Below are 20389 nucleotides of genomic sequence, written 5' to 3' on the forward strand. Positions count from 1 at the left end.
AATTAATATTTGTTAAATATGTTATTTACCCTTTGGAGAATAAGTGCAAAACTTGCATTTTCCAAAAGTAATAATAAAAAACCATAGTCTTCACTCTTTAATGAATTTTAAAGTCTTCATTATGCTCCCAAAGCAACTGCAGTTCTTAAACAAACCATTCAAATTCCAAAATGCTGAGATAAAAATGACATAATTGAGTGAATGGATCAAGTTGTTATGGTAACCGAAATGCTTATGGATAAAAAGTATGGTATGTCTGCTGAATGTAAAGGTTTTTTTGCTTTTAAATGTTTTGTTGCCTAATTTCAGTGCGCTCTGAAGTATTTTCTCCTGTTTTCCTCTATTGGAGAATGACTTCATTTTTTCTCTCAACTTTATTAGATCCATTAATCTGTACTGTCGTGTTTTATGGTCCATATTGCTCTGGCATTGACTGAATATTACCAAGTTAGTTTCCACATATGAAGAGAACTTTCCTTTTTGAGTTTAGTTACTTAGGTACAGTACAGTTCACTGGGGTAAAAAAAAGGGACCTCCCTCGCCATCCATGAGTGACCTCTTAGAGAGTGCAAGGAACTCTGAACTATGTTTCTTCTTCTGTTCCTCTCCTGCTGCAGGCAAGTAGAAAGGTCATTCTCATTTTCTCCCTTTTTTGTAACCCAACTTCTTCTCTTTACTATGCATCCAGCTAGCTACTTCCTCCAACAATAAAGAAAGAAAAAAGATAATTTCTCCCACCCACCTCACCTTTGGCTTGATTGTACATGGGGGGATGCTTGAAATTTGGAACCTTATCCATGAGCTGGACCCAGTCTCAATGTGGAAGTGATGGGGGGCTGTGACAGTCAGTCCTACAGGTCTAAGAATATAACTCTGCCAGGTTTTTTTCAGTAAAAGTGGGTAGGAGCTTCGCATCACTCAGAGCTGCATTATGGTCTCCTTGTTCATCATGAGTGCTGACTTCCTGTACAAGAAGTCTGGCAATCCTCAACTGCAGATACTTTTCACAAAGTCATGTATTTTTTGCTGCATGTAAAGGGCTTAGGTTCTGTCAGTCTGTTAATGCAGGGGTTAGGGTATATTGTTCTTTCTGATACTCATGAGTAGCTATCACTCAGGCATGTAGTCTCAACGAATTATTGATATGATGAAATAATTCATAGAAGATTTGAACCTCTCATCATAGAGGTCCATAGTCCTCTGGGAATTAATTTTTTACTGGTGCTATTCGTATGATTTCAAATATACAATGTTTAGGGAATCTCTTTTCCTGATAGATCAGGCCTTCATAGACCTTTTCTAAGTAACAGTCTTCTTTTTGTGTTGAAGTTTATAATTTTTCAGTTATTTATTTTTAATCAAAGATTTGTCTTAACACAAACACTATCTATGAAGTAAAAATGGAAGTGAATGATTTAAACTGCAGTTTCTTCAAATTACTGTGCTGAAAGGACATGTGTTATTTTGGGAAGGGAACTTCTGGTTTTATTTTCTTCTTCCAGCCAGTGAATGAATCCATAGCTCCATAATTCCCATTTGTAATGTACTCTGAGTGTACCAGAAACCACAGGATCCTAGTAGGGCATGATGCTGCTTGTCAGACTGCTTTGGGCTGATGATAAAGCCGTGCAAACATGCCATATTTCTGTGTTTCCTTCAGAATAAGCATGTGTCTGCTTTTTGGGTTGCTCATTTTTTTCCTTAGCTGGGGCAGATGTACTGTCATGCAGTTGCGGTGTTTTCCCTCCCTTTTTGTTTTCAAGAAGGAGCTCTCCTGCAATCTTCCCATAGAAAGAAGAAAATCCTCTCTCTCAGGTGCTGCTAGGCAGAGGAAAAAAACCTTAACCATTCAGGTGTAATTTTGAGCAGTGCTGCAGGCATAATGTAGATAAGGAAGGCACAAAATAGCAGTTGCAACAAAAGAATACAGTTATTCAGATATCAGGCTTTCTTTTAGGCTGTTTGTGACCAGTCTTTGCATAGTCACAGGAAGGTTATGTGGGAAACACTGAACAAGAGGGCACTCTCCCATTCTCTGATAGGCAGTGTAAGCAGTTTGCACTGGGCTTTTGGTCTGAATGGGCATAAGCATATGAATTCTGCTTTGTGACAAACAGGGCATGGCAGCATTGGTGTGAGGAAATAAATAAAGTGCTTCATCTGCTGCTCCTTATGGGTAAGCATAATGAAATGTGAATGAAGTCCAGAAGTTTGGATCTGTGAGCAGTATTCCATTACAAAAGAATAGTCAATGTCTTATCAAAGCTCTAAGTAACTTTCCCATATAGATTTAGATATTCACCCCATGCTGCTGTAATAGAAAACATCACAGTCTTGACTCTCTAATTCCTTAACATCACTTTGTCAGGTACTAATGTTCCTATTTTCTACATTTGGAAAGTGATGTTGGGGAGCAGACTCATCTTATAAAATGTGGGTATTTACTATGTAGGTAGTTACTCCTAAACTGGGTATTTAAGTTCCCATCATAGCGCAGAGGGGTCTAATCAATGGCATCAGTGGTTTGACTGATCTCATCAGTTGCATTAGTGGTGCTGAATTAAACCATAAACTCATTTGCCTGAGTAGTGAAACATCTGACAGCTGACTGAATTGCAGATACCAGCATTACATACAGTTAAAGTCAGCTAAATAAATCCCCATATAAATGTCTTGTCCAAGGTCAACCAGGAGGTCTGGGGAGGATCAAGGTGCTGATTCCCTGTCTCCTGAGGCCCACGCTAAGAATTGTAAGCATATATTGTCAGGATATCACCATTTGTTTTACACCGATGAGATGACCCCAGACAGCAGTTTGACATTTAGGAAGAAAAGGCTCAGTTAGTGTCCAGAAGACAGTGACATTTATTTCCATCTGCTTTTAGCCAACCCTCTCCTAAGGTACTAATTGCCTTTATTGTCATGCCAACCACTAGGCTGTGGTATGATTGCTTGCGATTTATTGTGTTTAGTCAGAGTGCTTGGTGCTCTGTGCGACCTGAAACAAGGACTATTTCTATTTTAATTAATTTATATCCTGGTTATCTGCTTCCTGCACAGATCTTATTCTGCCTTTTCTTTTTCCAAGATAGATTACACATAGCATTGAGGAGAGAGAATGAGATGGCTTAATTAACACTGTCACCAGCCAACAATGTTGCTCTGTTCCAGGACACACAGATGTTCTTTGGTACTCAGGACAAAAAATGAGAATAGCAGTATATAAGTGCTCTGTATGTTGCAATGTAATGTAGTGAATTGAAGCCCTCTTGGCCCTCTCAGCCAGGGGGCCCAGGGCAAACCATTCTCCAACTTCTTAACTCTGTCTTTTCTGACTATTGCAAGTAGGAGATTGGAGCAGCTGGTGCTAAAAACTTCATTGCACTGCACTTCATTGCAACCTGTCTAAACATAGACACTGCTACTATCTATAAATGTAAAGACTTTTTTTTTTTTTTCCTGTGGGGAATCCTTAGGGGCCTTTGCTATCTTCAGTTTTGGATATATCATGTGAGATCTGCTGGAACACCTGGCTTTATAGAAATTTTATGTGTTTCCTCAGAGCAGTATTGGTTAAGGAGAAGTTTGGATCTCATTCCCCTGTGTTCTCAAGGGGAAAAAATGCTATATTTTCTGGGTAAGCTTGTGAAACCTGTTTGTTATTCACATGTGAAAGGTATTCAAATGGGTGTTAACTAAAATGATTGACAGATCAAGTATATGCAAGGATGTGACTTTTTTTTTTTTCTTTTTTCTCTAAATTTATATTTCCAGTCATGTCAGTCATGGTAGACCTCAGTGATGGGCAGCAGTGTATGTCATGGTGAAATTAAGTGTTATTACCATGTTTTAAAATACTGAATAACAGTTCTACTTGGGAGTTTGATAAACTGCAGTATATACACAACAGTAGTGTATACTAGTGACTGTTGACATGCTAGTACCTTCCCATCACTGCCCTAACACTGTACTAGCTTCCTCCCTCATCACAAGGTATATGAAGTAGGGCTTCCACTGTTGTTTCCTTTTACAAAGGGTATTTTTGACAGCAACTTTTGCCAATTACGTCCTTTTCAGAAACTCCAGGAAAAAAATCTGTGCTTCCTCAATCCTCACCATGTCTCTAATTTTTTACACTACAACAGGCTTCGAACGCTAGGGTACTTTTAATTATCTTTATCTCATGGCACTCAGCTCCTCAGTTAGCATTGGCACACCTTGTCTGCATTTAAAAAGTCAGCATAATCCAGATTAAAGATAAGGCTAGGGTAAATCAGGGTCAGCAAAGGACAAATAGAACAGGTTTAACGAGACAGAGAATTTTTTGGTAGTAAGTGATGATGCAGAAAGAATTTTTGGCTGTTTTGGCTAATTGGCCTTAGTCTTTAGAGAAAAAAAACAACAGTTGCAGTAAGTGTGTGTTCTGGAGGGAAAACCCAAGCCATTGGGAGATGAGGTATTTGGTTTATTTAAATTTACTGCCATAGCTTGAAATTCTATTCCATTTTGTGTAAATAGTGAGCTTTTTATAGATAGCCTTTTTTCACCTGTGATCCAGCTGAAGAATACTGGTGTAGGTTCCAAAGTGAGGTAAAATTGCGGTAAGCTATTTTGGCCAAGGATAAGTGAGGCTTGCCCAGACCACATATCCCTTTCATGAAGTGTAAAAGAGGTTACACTGAATAAATAGTTCTGCATGTCAACAAGAGAGGTTTTCAATAGTTAAAAATAAAAACCTATCAGCAGATCCTCTAGAACCTAAATGTGAATTCTCATTTTTTGTGTGCCAGACAAATCTTGACCTCTGCAATATGTCTCAAAACACATATACAATTATTTATGTTTATGCTACTTTTTTCTTTTCTTTCTGTTACTTACGTATTTTTCATAAAATGGATAGCCCTCTTCAAACTAATTCCAGAAGCGGCCAAGTGTCATTCCTTACAAGGAAAGCCCAGTCCAGATTTACCACCAACATTAAGTTTGATGTACAGCTTATATTTTTCCCTTGATCTGTTGGGGGTTTTTTTTCTTTTTTTTTTTTTTTTCCAAGTGCCTCATTGGCTACATGTCTGGTTATTGTGATTTTTCTGGCACCCCTTTAGAAGCTTTACCATTTCCGACGTTCTGTCTCAAAATTCAAATGACAACTTTGCTTACTTTGCTGAGTGAGTCTTGGTCATTCCTTAAATCACAAACTGATAAATAGAGTGGAATGTGTTCAGAGTCAATTCAAATAAAGGAAACCATTTACACCCTCAGACTGGAAATAGGCAGCTCAACACCTGGTGCGCTGTGAGGTGAGAACACAGTTGCGATAGTATGACCTTGTCCAAAACCCGATGATGCCTCAGACAGCCTTTCCATTCACATCAGCATCCTTTGAGGTTCGCTGTCATTATCGCTCTGCCTAACTTGAACGACAGATTTGCAGCACTGCACAGAAAACTAGGAAATGAGTAGTAATAGGTTGGTTTGCTCTTTTAGGTAACTGTTTGCTGGACCAACCGAGAAAGCAGATCCTGGGCCCTGAGGAGCTTCCGGGACAAACCTACGATGCCATTCGTCAGTGCAAACTGGCGTTTGGACCTGAATACACAGTGTGTCCCGGTATGGATGTGTGCTCTCGCCTCTGGTGTGCAGTTGTGCGCCAAGGTCAGATGGTTTGTCTGACTAAGAAGCTGCCTGCTGTGGAGGGAACACCATGTGGGAAAGGGAGGATCTGCCTCCAGGGAAAATGTGTTGACAAAACCAAGAAGAAATACTACTCAGTAAGTTACCAGCTGTGACCCTAGGGAATTTTAGAAGGCATGACCCTCAAAGGCGCTGATTTTTGTGGGAGTGAAAGGGACTTTATGGAAGTCAGATTGAAAGCTGCCTTATTTTTAAGATGTAATTGGAGTGTTATTGGTGAGGGATATAGGAAAAATACTGCTGAGTTTCAGGAAGCATGTTTTCTTCTGAAGTATGAAAGCCTTCATTCCTGGAAAACTGGGAACATCCCTTCAGAGTAGAGGATTTGCCCCTTCAGTAAGTCAGGTCTCAGGACATACGGAAAGATTGTCAAGGACCTATTCTTAGCTTCCTGACTTCTTGGCAATGGACTGTGAGCTAAATTAAATCTATGAATTTAATTTACAGCCCTCATCTGAAATGCCCCAGGGCCCTAACTCTAGTGAAGAGAAAGGTGGATGAAGTTCATCCAGAATATAATTTCTGGAGCAGAAAGGTTTGTACCTCCAGTGACAGAGTCCCCTTTGTCAACTTTATACAGCTGAAGAGTCCCCAGGCTCATGAGAACTGTCAGCTGCAGAGTTCAGATACTTCTAAATTTACTGGGTAGACAGTAGCACTGCCCCTTCTGTTATACCCACAGAAGAGATATGGACTTGTAGAGCTTTGTGAAGGTATTTGCAAACTATGAGTCATTCAAATCAAGCTGCAGTCCTTATAATGCCCTTTTTTATGGAACTATACACTTCTACATGCTGTTGCAATACTTCTTCTAGGTAGCCAATTTAGCAGAGTTGCACACTATATCTGACAACTCCATCTCTTGCCAGTAATTCAGAGCAATACCTACACATCACAATATTTGCATTTAATTAACCATAGATTAGCCTTATGAACATATTCTGGGAGCCAAATCCCCTGGAGCTGGTTTAAGGGGCCTTATTGGTAGGAATAGCAAAAAATAAGAGACCAGGACATGAGACTGTGGGTGCTATTTCTGGTGCATGGGTGTCTTCCATGAAACAGGCTGAAGGCAGCTGTGCAGAGCAAGGCCTAGTATTGCCTTTGCATGTGCAGTGCCAAATGAGATGACAGCAATGTGCAGATAAAAAACAGAAATTAACTCTGTTGGGAGAAAGAAGGCTCCTAAGACCAGTTATCCCTGATTGAAAGGACCAAGGAATTGCCTTCAATTGAGGAAAACATTAGCAGTGTCTTTGAGACGTAGCACCTTTATTTACAGTTGGATGATGTCCTCACCTCGCACTGTTCCATATATTTCAGGCTTCAAGCCATGGTAACTGGGGGTCCTGGGGTCCTTGGGGACAGTGCTCCCGTACCTGTGGTGGAGGAGTGCAGTTTGCTTATCGTCACTGCAATAACCCAGCTCCTAGAAACAACGGCCGGTACTGCACCGGCAAGAGGGCCATCTACCGCTCCTGCAACGTCGCACCCTGCCCAGCAAATGGTAAGTGCCTTCGTGCCAAAGTGCCTTCATGCTCCAGCCTCTGTGTTCATAGATAGTAAATATTGAACATCTACTGTGAAAGGAAACAACAAAGGTTTCTCCAAAATGTACTTACCAAGGCAAGACATTCATCATTAACACAGTACTGTAATTCTTCCCCCATCCCCACCCTGCTGCCATACAGAAAGGACACTTGAATGAAAAGAAATTTCAGTCCTGGAAAATGAACTGTAATGCAAACTTTAGTCCTTTAATGCTTATTATGTCATGGGAAGATTTCCAAGCTAAAACAGTTGAAGGATTTGAAGGCCAGTTCTAAGTAAAGAGGTGAAGTGACGTAACTTAAAAATTATGTAAAAAAGAAATTGGAATAATAGATGTGCATAATGATATTTGCAGCGTGGTCTGAAATAGTCACTAATGATGTGAATAATTCTACAGCTAAATCTTTTCGACAAGAGCAGTGTGAAGCAAGGAATGGCTATCAGTCCGATGCAAAGGGTGTCAAGACATTTGTTGAATGGGTCCCCAAGTATGCTGGAGTACTTCCTGGAGATGTTTGCAAGCTCACCTGCCGAGCCAAAGGAACTGGCTATTACGTGGTATTTTCACAGAAGGTAATGGCATCTCCAGTCATGATTTCATGCTCCAGTTTAGAAGGGCCCTGTATCTTAGAAATCTTTCCCTACAACAAGGGAAAAGAAGTAAATCATTTGGTTCAAAGATTTAACTGTGTGATTACATTTAATGGTTTGATCCACTGGTTAAACATTAGGACCAGAACTGACCTCTAAAATGTGGTAAGTTTTTCCACATCTCAGTATATGGATTCATTAAAAATATGGGCCTCTTAGTGCACTCTGCACTAGTTTGTTTTCAGTAGTGGATAAAGGGGTTTCTGCCTGGAGAGTTGTCTGTCATTGTGGGGTTTTCTGGAGGAGAAAGAGTACTATGAGTAACAGAGTAAGTTTTACCCTGAATTATGTTAAGGGAGTCCAGAGTAACTCTTATGGAGCCAATTAATACAGAATAATTAGACAATTAGTATAGATGTGACTTGTAGTCGGTTTGTTATATCAGATGCAGTTTGAACTGAAAAGTCTCCCACGCTTATACTTGCAGTTTTCTGCCTCTAAATGTTATGAAGGTAACATTTAGATGTAGATAGCTCAAATGGAAGGATATCTACAAGTACTATTAATAAGTTGTGAGATCATCATTAAAGCCAGGGTCATTTTAGTGTCTTATGGTGGAGTTATCTGTCACTGCTTTCAGCCCTTTGCTAAATTTCATCTGCTTTTGTGCTGGGAATATTAGAGTAACTCAGTCTGGTCTGTCAGGGTAGGCACTCTGTTCTGAGTAGGTGACATAAATAAGTAACTGGGTTTTGCCAGTCAGATTCACAAAAGCACATCTTTTCCCTGGTAGTTTTAACTAACGGTCATTTGATTGCCTAGGTAACTGATGGTACTGAATGTCGACCGTACAGTAATTCAGTCTGTGTCCGGGGAAAATGCATCCGAACTGGTTGTGATGGCATCATCGGTTCAAAGCTCCAGTATGACAAATGTGGGGTGTGTGGAGGAGACAATTCCAGCTGCACAAAAGTCATGGGAACCTTTACCAAAAAGAGGTATTGATCTTGAGTATTAGTAAGTGTATCTTGTTGTGCAAATGGTAACTCTGCTATGTGCTTGCTTTCTTTCCGTCTCTAAATGCAATTTACTTTCATATGAAGACTGAGAAAAAAAGTACATTGCTTGTGCTTTATTGCACTTTCCAGATGTTTACAGCTGGCCTTTTAACATTAACCCTAAACTGGCAAATAATCAACTGGCAAAACACTGTACCCAGTTCATTTCTGACACAAAGTGCCAGTGATACAGGTGAACACCCCATTAATAGGAAGTCTGCCTAGAATAAGGCATAGCATCTTGTGCTACTTGCTAATCTTGCTGTGTCAGATGGCTTGTGATTTCTAGAGGAGAGAGGAAAGGGAAGAGAGGAGTGAATCAGAAAGTTGTTGGGGTCAGAATAATCTGGCTATCTCTGAAACTGCATTCCCCAGATGATGCTGTGTTAGCAAGTTACATGCTGAGAATGTGTTTCATCTCATCTAACTTCAAATGACAATGAGGACATCCCACCTGATTTAGTGACACAGATTCCTTGTGTAGTTGGTCGAGAGAAGCAGACAGCATTAGAGCACACCTGTAAAAGTCTTCCTTAATAGCTGAGAGGGATTGTACCCTAAAAATATCTTTTCACACTGCTGAATATTTGTGGAGCTTAGATGACTAGATGAGATGTTAGAAGTAAACATAGGCTTAAGCATGGCATTTGCTATATCCCTTCATGTCCATTGGCATAATATCGATCTCCAGATGGATTTTTTTTTTAAGTCAAAATATTTATAGCAGTTATCCATAAGACATTTTTCTGTCAGAGTTCAGCTTTTAACTATAATAAAACTTAATACAAGTAAAATAAAAGGAACCGTCCCTGTGGTTTTCCCTGACCACACTGAGGGCAGCAGGAAGCTTTGTACTGAGATACCAATGTCAAGTAAGTCTGCTTTCTGTCTGAACTCATTTGCCTCCCTCTTCAAGTCTTAAGATTCATAGAAAAACAAGGATTTTTAATTATCATTTATATATATTCCAAGGTCCCAAAGGACTGCTGTAGTGATCTACGCTTTCAGTTGACAGTTTCTACTCAGTATCTTTGACTGCATTAGTGTACCATCTTTTAAAAAGTTCATACTTGATTTTGGTTTATATCTTCCAAATTCTTACATAGCATATTGAAAGCTACCAGAAGTTGAAATCTGACTCCTGGAACGACCTTTTATTTCTATACATTTTGACATACTGATTAATAGCAGTCAAAAATGGCTTTGAGAGTGAATTTATTCTAAAAATAAACATAACTAATGTTCTTCCTGGTAAACCAATGATTACTCACCTAAGGATGCCAAAACACCTCTGGTCAAAAAGAATGACTTTCCATCCAAATTAGAAATTATATAAACCAAATCTTTTCCAATTTGTAAATATTGAAATGTCTGGGATGTCTAAATGAAGACGACAGTGTGAGATATAGTTCCTGTGATTCAGTAATGAACCTTGTGCTGTAATCCAGGCTCCAGCAAAAATGTTAAAGGGACTCCATGAATTTCAGCGAGGCCAGATTTGTAGCATAGATATACTTGGAAATTGAGAGATTCTATTATAATTATTCCTATGAAGTTACCATCTTACTCCTCAAATCATGCCTTTAACTGAAATGAGACTGGTCAGAGAGTAAAATATTAATTCAACCTCAATGCATTCAAAAAGTTGCCCCATTTAGAAAGTAATAGTCAACCTGTCAGTAACAAGTATGTTCTAACTTGATTTTGATTGAATTTTGGATTGGCGAGGATTTGTTTTTTACTGGACATATTTTTTAAGACAATTCCCTTATGCAAGTAGTTGACTTTAAAATAAACCCCTCATTAAAATGGTGAAATCTAAATTGTCTGTAAACTGTTTTACATATGAAGGGGCAGTGGCTATAGTAACATTACCTTTCCTCCACTGAAAAACAGCAGCTCCTGCGTTGCTGTCCATTGTAAGCCAAACTGTAGCAATCTGTACATTGAATGTACAGGGAAACTATTACATGTACAAGGGGAAACTAGTATTTCCCATTGCAGACAATTGCCATAACAACATTTGTTTGTACTTTTTTCTTTTAAGGCAGTCAAAACATGATCTTCTGGAAAACTTGCTGCTTAAGAACTTTTTTTAAAAGGCTGTAAAGCCAAATTGTCAGAAATTGGGAAAGAGGAGAATTAAGGCTGCATGTGCTTCTTTGTGCACATGGAGTGTTACAGCTCTTTGTGCAGGAAGACTTGAATTCTCCAGCATTGCTTTTAGTTTTTGAACAAGTGATTTTGTAACTTTAATAACATGTTTTAACAGAGTTACTCTGGCAACTGTAACGTAAAAATATTTGTGCAGTGCTGTAGAGCAGAGTCCCCCACAGCCTGTTTTTCGCACCATATTCCTTCGGCTTTATGGAGGTGCTAAATCAATAGAGTTTTAGTTGTTGTCCCATAACTGCTGGAAATAGCAGGGGAATAGCACAAGCGTTTAATCTGTAGTCTGTGCAGTCTCTACTTGTGCAGCCAAAAATTCTCAAAATTAGCAGTCTGTTCTTTAAACAATCCCAAAGGAGACCCCTTCACTTTTATAAATTTTTAGTATATTTTCTCATTCTTTTTTTCCTAGAAGTTTCAGCACTAAACTTTTCAGATATGAGATATTTGCAGAATGGTTTTGTCAAAGGTTTAGAAATGAAAATACATGTCTCCAGAGTCCAGCTGGTAGCTTATAGCTATGTATAGTCTTTAGATTTTTTCTATATATCAGTAAAGTTAAAATAAATAACATTCTTGAGATAGTGATAAGTTTCAGCACACTTGCAGGTTTTGAATGCTTGTCACTTTCAGTAGAAGACTTAAATATCTTTTACTAAATCTGAATTAAGATACTTCATAAGTAGCAACAGAGAGAACTCTGTGATGGTACAAATTAAAACATTTGGGTGCACCTCGTATTAGACACTTGACAATTAATCTTCGGCTTTGTGAATTTCAAAGTAAACAAATTTTTTCTCGGTGATTAAGATTATTTTTAAATGTTCCCAAGGTACCTCTGCCCAGCTGTTACTCCACTCATGCTTTCCTTAATCATCATTATAGCAAAGACAGCAAGAAACAGCTGTAACCAATGCGTATCTCATTATCTTTTCCTTGGCAGGCAAAGCATGCATCATATTTCATATCTCCCACCCTTTGCTGAAAAATATAAGTTATCTGTTATTTTTCATTCCTTTTGTATGTGACTCACGTTAAAGTAATTACTAAAGCTAAAGATTAAGCAATTTGAAATAAGTGCAGTAGAAATTTCTTCAAGAACATAAAGAACAATACAATAGACAAACAGTGGAACCTGGTTAAATTAATCTTAGATGAGCCTTAAGCCAGATGGATGCAGGGCCTGAACAAAAACGGAGCAAGATGTGTCATGCCAGTGACTTCATTAGGTGTTGCTAAGACTTGAGGCTTATTTCACGCTAGCTACTGAGTACTCTGGCGTTTTTTTCCCTTCATTCAGCAAAGGCTACACAGATGTAGTGAAAATCCCAGAAGGGGCAACCCACATCAAAGTTCGGCAGTTCAAGACTAAGGACCAGAGCAGGTTCACTGCCTACCTGGCCCTGAAAAAGAAAAACGGTGAGTACCTTGTCAATGGAAAATATATGATCTCCACTTCAGAAACAATCATTGACATCAATGGGACTGTCATGAACTACAGCGGCTGGAGTCACAAAGATGATTTCTTGCACGCAATGGGACACTCTGCCACAAAAGAGGTTCTTATTGTGCAGATACTTGCGACTGATCCAACTCAACCAGTGGATGTCCGCTATAGTTTCTTCGTCCCAAAGAAGCAAGGGCAAATGACTAACTCTGTCACCAGCAGTGGCAGCAGCAGCAGCAGCAAAGTAACTCCACAGCTCATGGAACCCCGCTGGGTTACGGGGCCGTGGCTTTCTTGTTCTCGAACATGCGACACAGGATGGCACACCAGGACTGTCCAGTGCAAAGACGGGCATGGAAAATTAGCTAAGGGATGTCTTCTCTCTCAGAGACCGTCAGCATTTAAACAGTGCTTGTTGAAAAAGTGTTAACCTGTGGTTGTGATCTTCTTTAAAAGAGGTCAAATAAGCCATTGTTGACATACTGGTATTAGGTCTCCCCAGACAGAGAGAAGCAAAGGCTTCAATGTACTTACATACAGTCTCAAATTATGGGCAGAATCTGCCTATTTGGACCAAATGAAGATGTGCACTGCTTTAAATAATAGTAGGGTGATCTTAATATGTCAAAAAACTAAGCATTAAAGTTGTTATCAGCCCTCTGTGTCTGCAAAAATATAAAATAAAATAATGCAAAAGAAGAAAAACTAGTGAATGGAGGATCCTGGGATATTTGAAGGTTACAGAGTCATCTCCCCTTTTTCACCTACCTCTAATACAGTATGTCCTTAGAAAACGTCATGTGTATCCATGATACCACAGTAGCTTATTTTATACTGTTTTGTAAATATCTTTCATTTGATATGTCACTTTATATCACTTGGTTCTATTAAAAAATCAAAAGACAAACTACATAAGCAAAGTGATCGACCAAAGTATATCTGCAGCCCTTGTGGACTTGGTCCATTCTTCAGAAAGGGCCGCAGATGTTTTACTGGAAAATGAAGAGCTTGCTGCTGGTTTTAAAAAGTAATACCTTTTGGTTTTGACAAAAGGAAACACATTTTCATGCTAGGAATTTCCTGACAGCAGATCATTATTCTATGACAAATACTGTGTTTCCACCAAGACTTCTCAGGAGCATTGCAGCAGCTTGCAGACCAAGGATCCCCACATGTACATTGCTCAAATACCAGCACCATCGGCAACTCCTCAACATGTGTATGTCAGACACACACAGAAGGAGGATTTGGCTGCTAGGAGGAATTTGTGTACACTTTGTAAACCTTCCACGATTTCCAGCTGTGTCACAGCTTGGGGTCCTTGTTTTCGATGGAACAATAGCTGCTAGCGTCTTCCTTCCATAAAACAAAGGCATACTGTATTTTGTAGAAACTAGTTAGAAAACCAAAAATTACAGGTAAGATAATCAAGTGTCTTCTAACTCAGATATTCTGAGGCTGTGTACAACTGCTTTCTCTGTTATTTTCTCTATAGCTTCCACTTTGAATCTAACAATGTGTAATGTACCTACATCTTCTAAAGAGGCTATAAAGGTCAAAAAAACACAGCAAGCAGTTAATATTTTATCACTGTTTTGTCCATCATGCCTAACTCTGGTATTCATCTTACCAGCAAAAGTTTGTAACTATTTGTCTTTTTTGGTTGTTTTGTGTGTGTTTTGGGGTTTTTTTAAAGCTATAGAAGGCATTCATGTTTTGTATATCTACCACATTTGGGAGGAAGAGGGGTCACTAGGAAGTCAAACCACATCAGGATGTGGAGGACTTGCCCAATATCAATAAGACTGTTTCCACAGTACAGGCAGTAGCTGCTAATAGTTTTCATTGGCAGCAACTTCTGAATCCCGTTTTTGTCTGGTAGAAGTTCTGTGACGGAGGATGGGCATTTCACCTTATGCAGGTAACAGGTGGAGGCCTGATAGCAACCCTGTTAAAATTGCTTCATTTCATATCAGCAAACTTTGAATTAAGCCCTAGGAAAACAGGTACCGAAAGAAATGGTTAGAATACACTGATGAAAATAGAATCCCAGCTGTCTTTTATTCCCTCATTCATCCACACAGGAGAGTATGAGACTGCAGGAGAATTTTCAGACAAGCCTTACAGCTGTAAGTCAGTGGTACTCAAGCACTGAAATAGCCCAGGCTCTTCTGAAAATCCCAATGATGAAATCAGTAGAGAAAACTTGTTGGCATGTGTCGCAAGAAGGGCAGGTCTCACTCCGGGCTGACACAAACATGTTTTTGCAACTGTGGCATGTTTGTGTGTACTCTTAGAAAGCATGTGATGATTTCAAAACAGCATAGAATTGCTACATCTACAAGTGTGAAACCTGGAGAAGTACCTGTTTTTGTACCCTGTTCTAAATAAACAGTAAGAGGGGCAGGGCCTCCTCCTCTGTCAAAATGAATTACCAATGAATGTTACTAGTCATCTTCAGCTCTCAAAAATGGTGTGGCCTTCGTATTAGGAGTAGTCCTATGCAAGACTGTGGATCTTGAGGAAAATTCCCCACTTAATCTGTGATCCCACTCTAAGAACTGAGATCAAGGCTCTGAATATTTGCAGAATTCTGGAAAGTTATGATTTATGCCTTCTCTGCCTATTAACATAAGATCACTTTGAAGTGTCTTAATTTTTATACTTATATATGTATTGCAGGTGTTCTAGAACCTCTCAAAAAAGTTCATAATATAGAACACTTCATGAGAGGAAAAATGAGACTTAACAATTGTCTCAGCATACAGTTGCTGTATTAAGTGGCATTTGTTTTTCCTGTGTTTTATCATAATAGAGACAGAATGTGCGAGTATTTGTGTTTGCATCATAGTAATAATTTATTATATATTCAGCAGGATGAGTAAGGCTTTTGGATGCTATTCAGGCTCCAGAAGAGCAATACATACGCGGGTATAAATTTAAAGCTTCCTTAGATCAAGAGTGTCTTTTTCATAGAAAAAGTTTATTTATAAAAAGTAAATAAATATGAGAACAAACCACTATAGTGATTTTTCCCTTTTCACTAGTGTAGTAATGGAGCAAATTAACATGTGAAAAAAGCAGTTGCCTTTATATGGTGAGAGAGCAAAGGAGGGTGTAAGATAAACTAGGTCAGCCTGCTCTAGTTAACACTTGCTTTTTAGCTGCTTTTTGTAATCAGACTCCAATTGCAAACCTTACTTTTGTCAGTCGTAGCTATTTCATGTAGCTGCTGAATGAAAAGTTGATGCAAGGTATGTGACTGCATCATTTCAACTTCTGTTCTCAACTAAATTCCTTGTCTCTCACACTGTTATGTCATTGTTTACATTACCACCAGTCGTTGGCAAACAGGATTCATAAAACGCATCTAGGGGATAGAAACCTGGACTATTGCTCTTTTGATAGAAATCAGCAATCCTCAGTGTTAAATTCACTGATGACTTTTTGGGACACATCTCCAGTGCCATTAGGTGGAGTTGCACCCCTAAGCGTTAGTGGGTTTTAGAGCATCTGCTTCTCAGATAAGACAGTCTCACTAGGAAAAAGCCTGTCATCATTGGTTTGACTGTGTACAAGAAATTAAATTTAGCTGCCCTCCTGTGGAAACAGTTTTATCACAAGGGGGAGAGGGAATAATCTTGTGGATTAATCACAATGGTAAAAAAAAAAAAAAGCAACACAGCACTGAAAAAATAAAATAATTTATTGTTTTTACAACTGGTATGTGAACGGATGTAATGAATTTATTTATTCTTATTTAACAAAAATACCAATTGTGCAAATTCTATATTTAAAATGTTTTGCTATCGTCTCTGTCTCTCTCTTTCTCGCTCTCTTAATTTATGCTTCAAATTTATGTTGAAAGTACGCCTTGTGAGTTTACATAATGTATGGCACTGGTTATTTTTTTATATGTTTTTATTTAGAAAGCTTTCTGCATGAAACAGGGGTGTATGTGTATACATGTGTGCACACTGTATAGATGTATATCCTTTTTCTGCTCCTATCTTTTTCTTAGAGAAGTTGTAGATTTTTAATTTTGTGACACCTCATGCTCAAAGCTCCTTGTTATGCTTTACTTCTAAAATCTCTCAACTAGCAAGTCATAAAGGTCTCTGGACCAAAAAACCCCATACCAGCTCCTAAAGAACTCAGACAATAGACTCGCTTCGCACAGGTGCATGCAGTTCATGCTGCATGCCTCAGTGATTTACCACCAAAGCTGGTAGGAGTCTTACCCTTCGCTTCAATGGGAGCAAGTTCAGGCTTCTAGTAAATGGGAGTCCTCTATGCAAATGAAGTTTCTCTGAGTTGTCAGGGTGGCAAGTGAGTCTTCTGTCATGCAGCTTCTTGTGTTTAGGTGAAATCACTACAGAGAAACTCTTGTATGCCTCTTTAAAACATAGCTGAAACAATGTATGATTTGGTTTATTAAGACTGAAACATTAAAAAAGCTACTTTTTCATTCTTTCCACCATTTATATACATATATCAATATGTATATATGGCTATAAAAAGTCAAAAGCCCAATTTGGAAGGCTTAGCAATATTTTACTTCATTGTATTTTAGCTCTTTGCACCACATCAGGCAAAGTTAGACACAGAAAAGACAGCAAAGCATGCATTCCCAGTGTTCCCTTGAAATAACAATACCTGTTTGCTTCTGCTTTTCATCCAGTCCAACTACTGCTGAATTCAAGGGAACTTCTATTGGGCCCAGTGTAAGGAAAAAAATGCAATATAGACAAACCTACAACTTTTCTACAGTCAGTTTATTTAACAATTCTGTACACTTCAGCATAAGGGCAGTACTACAGACCACAAATAATCTATTTCCAACTGTTGAGTTATCTTACTTATCAGGGCCCACATTCACACAAGTTAAATTCCAGCTCAGCCTCTCTGCTCAGTGCTTGCTGCCGTCCAGGCACTCCTGAAGACCCAGAGCCAGCCACAAGGCTTTAGATGAAATTGTAATGGCCAGTGGGTGATGTTTGCTCACTTAAGACCCACTCCAAAATGCCAGGAAGTTGCTATAAGCCTTGACTTTGACAATCTTTAGGGCAGGCTTTATACAGGATTTTTAAGGACGAAGCATTAATAATTATGGGGTTTCAGCAAGGTGTTCAGGTGAGTGTTTCTCTTCCCACTCATGAATGCTGTGGCATTCTTTGTCACTGAGGAAGACGGAGCCTCTGTCAAGAGCCAAAATTAGATTCTCTGAGCATAGGCTGCAATTTTCAGAAAAACAGTTGCTGGCTTGGAGGGGTTTGTTCTTCTTTTTAATTAACTGATTAGTTTTTATAGAGTGGCCAAAGTGCATCATTGCAGTCATACTTGTCATAGGTAACATTTTCAAGAGGGTTTTTTTACTGTGGGTACACTGCTGCTAGCTTGTATAGTAAAGCTAGTTCAACATTCTTGTTTCGAATAACGTTGCAAATGCAGATATTTCTGGTTTATCATGTGTACTGGTAATGACTCTTAACGTAAGAGAAATTGTCAGGACCTCAGCTGGCACTACAAAATGTAGCTTTGGGGTTTAGAAGGTTCTATTACAAGTGCAAGTTTTCAGTGATAAAGTACAAAATTTGATGCCCCAAACATATTCTTAGTCTTCCCAGTGAGTGGTGTAAGAACTTCTCTCCAGACACACTGTACCAAACATCTTGATACTGTCCTGCTGCTCTGCACACTGCAGAGCTGCAGGTCAAAAACAAAACTCACAATGTCGTTTGCCCTGGAAGTTGTCTGTAGAGGCTCACGGTCACTGTAAGGACACTAAAGTCATTTCCATGTACATCAGCCTTGCATAGTCCATGTTGAAACAAACACATACATGGACACATGCATAATTTAACTGTGGTTAAATGCAAATGCATATTTTTCGTGTGTGCATGTGTATACTTGTGTATATATGAACACATACTTGTACATATATACACAAATGAGTATTTGGGTCTCCATTACTCCCACTCACTGGGTGAAATAGTTACACTGATTTAGTTATACCTATGTAAATTCAGAGTAACTTCATTACATCATTTGGCTTTGCAGGAGCTGCTTCAGCCTTATACCACTTTAAGTGACAGCATAATTTGTCTTTTAATTTATAGGAACTGGTTTATACAATTTATCATATGAACTGTGAAATTTTCAGATAGTTTATCATATGAAACATACTCATAGACAGTCAAGCCTATATGCGTTGCTAAAACCCCATCAGATACAGGAAATAATATAATGAATTCAAATAAGTTGGAGACAGCGTAATACTCCTGTATAGCAGTAAATACATTTAATTTTTATTGTCAGGTCATCTGCCTAACAGATAAAATAAAACAAGAGGCATTGTAGGGAAGACTAACAGGAAAGTGCAGTGTTTGGTTTTGCTTAGTTTATGTCATTGTGCCACTTTATATCCTCTGTTGGTGTCAGCGTATTCTGGAAAGTGTCACTTTGTGCATTACAGATAACTCAGCTGAAATACCAGTACCCTTTGAAAAACCAAGATGTGTCACAAAATTTTTTTCATCCTAGTATGTGTCTAATCGAACAGAGTTAACATTTTTAGAGCACTACTATGTCAGCCAGTTTACATCATAATGTTATGCGAAATATAAATTCATTCAAACAGAATTGTACAAGGTCTACACTGTACTATGACACATTGAAGGCCAATATTTTGTTTTGTAAACCATTACATATGTATAATTTACCAGTTGTAATCTTAAAACATTTGATTCTGTGATTTCAGTAAAAGTAATAAATATAAACTGTATCATAGGTCCAAAATATTTGTTCTTGATGGTATATTTGTGGGCTACTGTTTGCCATTTGTGCCCTGCTAGAGACAGATGAGCAAAAGAGATTGAGCTGATCCCTACATTAAGACATCAATATTCTTGCTATATGTAAACACTGCACTTCAGTTGTGGTGGGGTGGAGTTCTGTCAAAGTGGTTTTGAGAGTCATGAAATAGAACAGGAAAGTGCAGAAAGCAGCATTCAGTGCCTCTCCAGAGCCTTAGACAAAGTTCCTGTTTGCTGCAGTTCAGAAAGATGGTATGTACCAGTGATCTCCTGAGCCTTCCCAAAGCTCCTGTGAAGTCCATGGGTTCTGTCCAAAAGCCACATCTTGCAGAATTAGTGGATTAAGATATTCAGAATATAGTTAGCCATAGAAACCAATGTAAAAGTAGTAAAAACCTACCAGAATGGGTAATGGCAGCGTACGATGTGTGCAGAAGTGGTGGTACAGCTTATGTGTCAAAGGAACAATAAGAGCAGTAACTAGGGATTGGGCTGGTGAGACAGTTGTATACACACTCCAACTGAAGTGTGGCTCTTAAGATGAGTTACTACCAAGATTTACTTTTCTAACAAACAGGACTGTATTATTATGCATTATAATTCAATTTTCGTGCTGATTTCTTTCTTATCCTTTCTGATTCCACAACACTAAGTTGGAGTTTTTCTTGTTCCTGAAAATGATGCTTTCTTTCCAAAAGTGAAAGCAAACTCATCCTGTCTAAATCTTACCCCATGTGCCTGTCTAATCTATTGATTGCTGGCATTTTTATGAAATTTGAATTTTGCCTTTTTTTAATGTGGAGGTTTTGTTTTACGAATTGTAAATTAAATTGATTCTTACTTACAGAAATTTTATATGCCTAGGAATAACTTTTCTTCCTAGGTTGTTCGGAGAACGGCAGCAAAGCTTTACAGAGCTGCCAGTACCTATAGAGAGGCCCAAGGTCTTCAGAAAAATGTGTCTAGTAATCTGTTACACTGCATATAAATCAGCTTGAACCACATTACAAGAGAGCTGTCCTGCTAGTGCTTGGTACAGTATATGTGGCACAGTATATGTCTAT

The 20389-nt window shown here is 38.7% G+C and overlaps 1 protein-coding gene across 1 annotated transcript in view; it reads left to right on the forward strand.

Annotated features, from left to right (window-relative positions):
* ADAMTS5 (ADAM metallopeptidase with thrombospondin type 1 motif, 5) overlaps nucleotides 1-12940 on the forward strand; it is a 50671-nt gene extending 37731 nt beyond the window's left edge. Inside the window, exons 8-12 of the mRNA XM_010585333.1 lie at nucleotides 5488-5771; nucleotides 7018-7201; nucleotides 7643-7818; nucleotides 8659-8834; nucleotides 12364-12940. Of these exons, the coding sequence (XP_010583635.1) occupies nucleotides 5488-5771; nucleotides 7018-7201; nucleotides 7643-7818; nucleotides 8659-8834; nucleotides 12364-12940 (1397 nt within the window). The remainder of the gene's footprint in view (nucleotides 1-5487; nucleotides 5772-7017; nucleotides 7202-7642; nucleotides 7819-8658; nucleotides 8835-12363) is intronic.
* The last annotated feature ends 7449 nt before the right edge of the window (nucleotides 12941-20389 follow it).

The sequence above is a fragment of the Haliaeetus leucocephalus genome, unplaced genomic scaffold (assembly GCF_000737465.1).
Source record: "Haliaeetus leucocephalus isolate CR32 unplaced genomic scaffold, Haliaeetus_leucocephalus-4.0 Scaffold93, whole genome shotgun sequence".
In the NCBI taxonomy this organism is placed as follows: Eukaryota; Metazoa; Chordata; class Aves; order Accipitriformes; family Accipitridae; genus Haliaeetus; species Haliaeetus leucocephalus.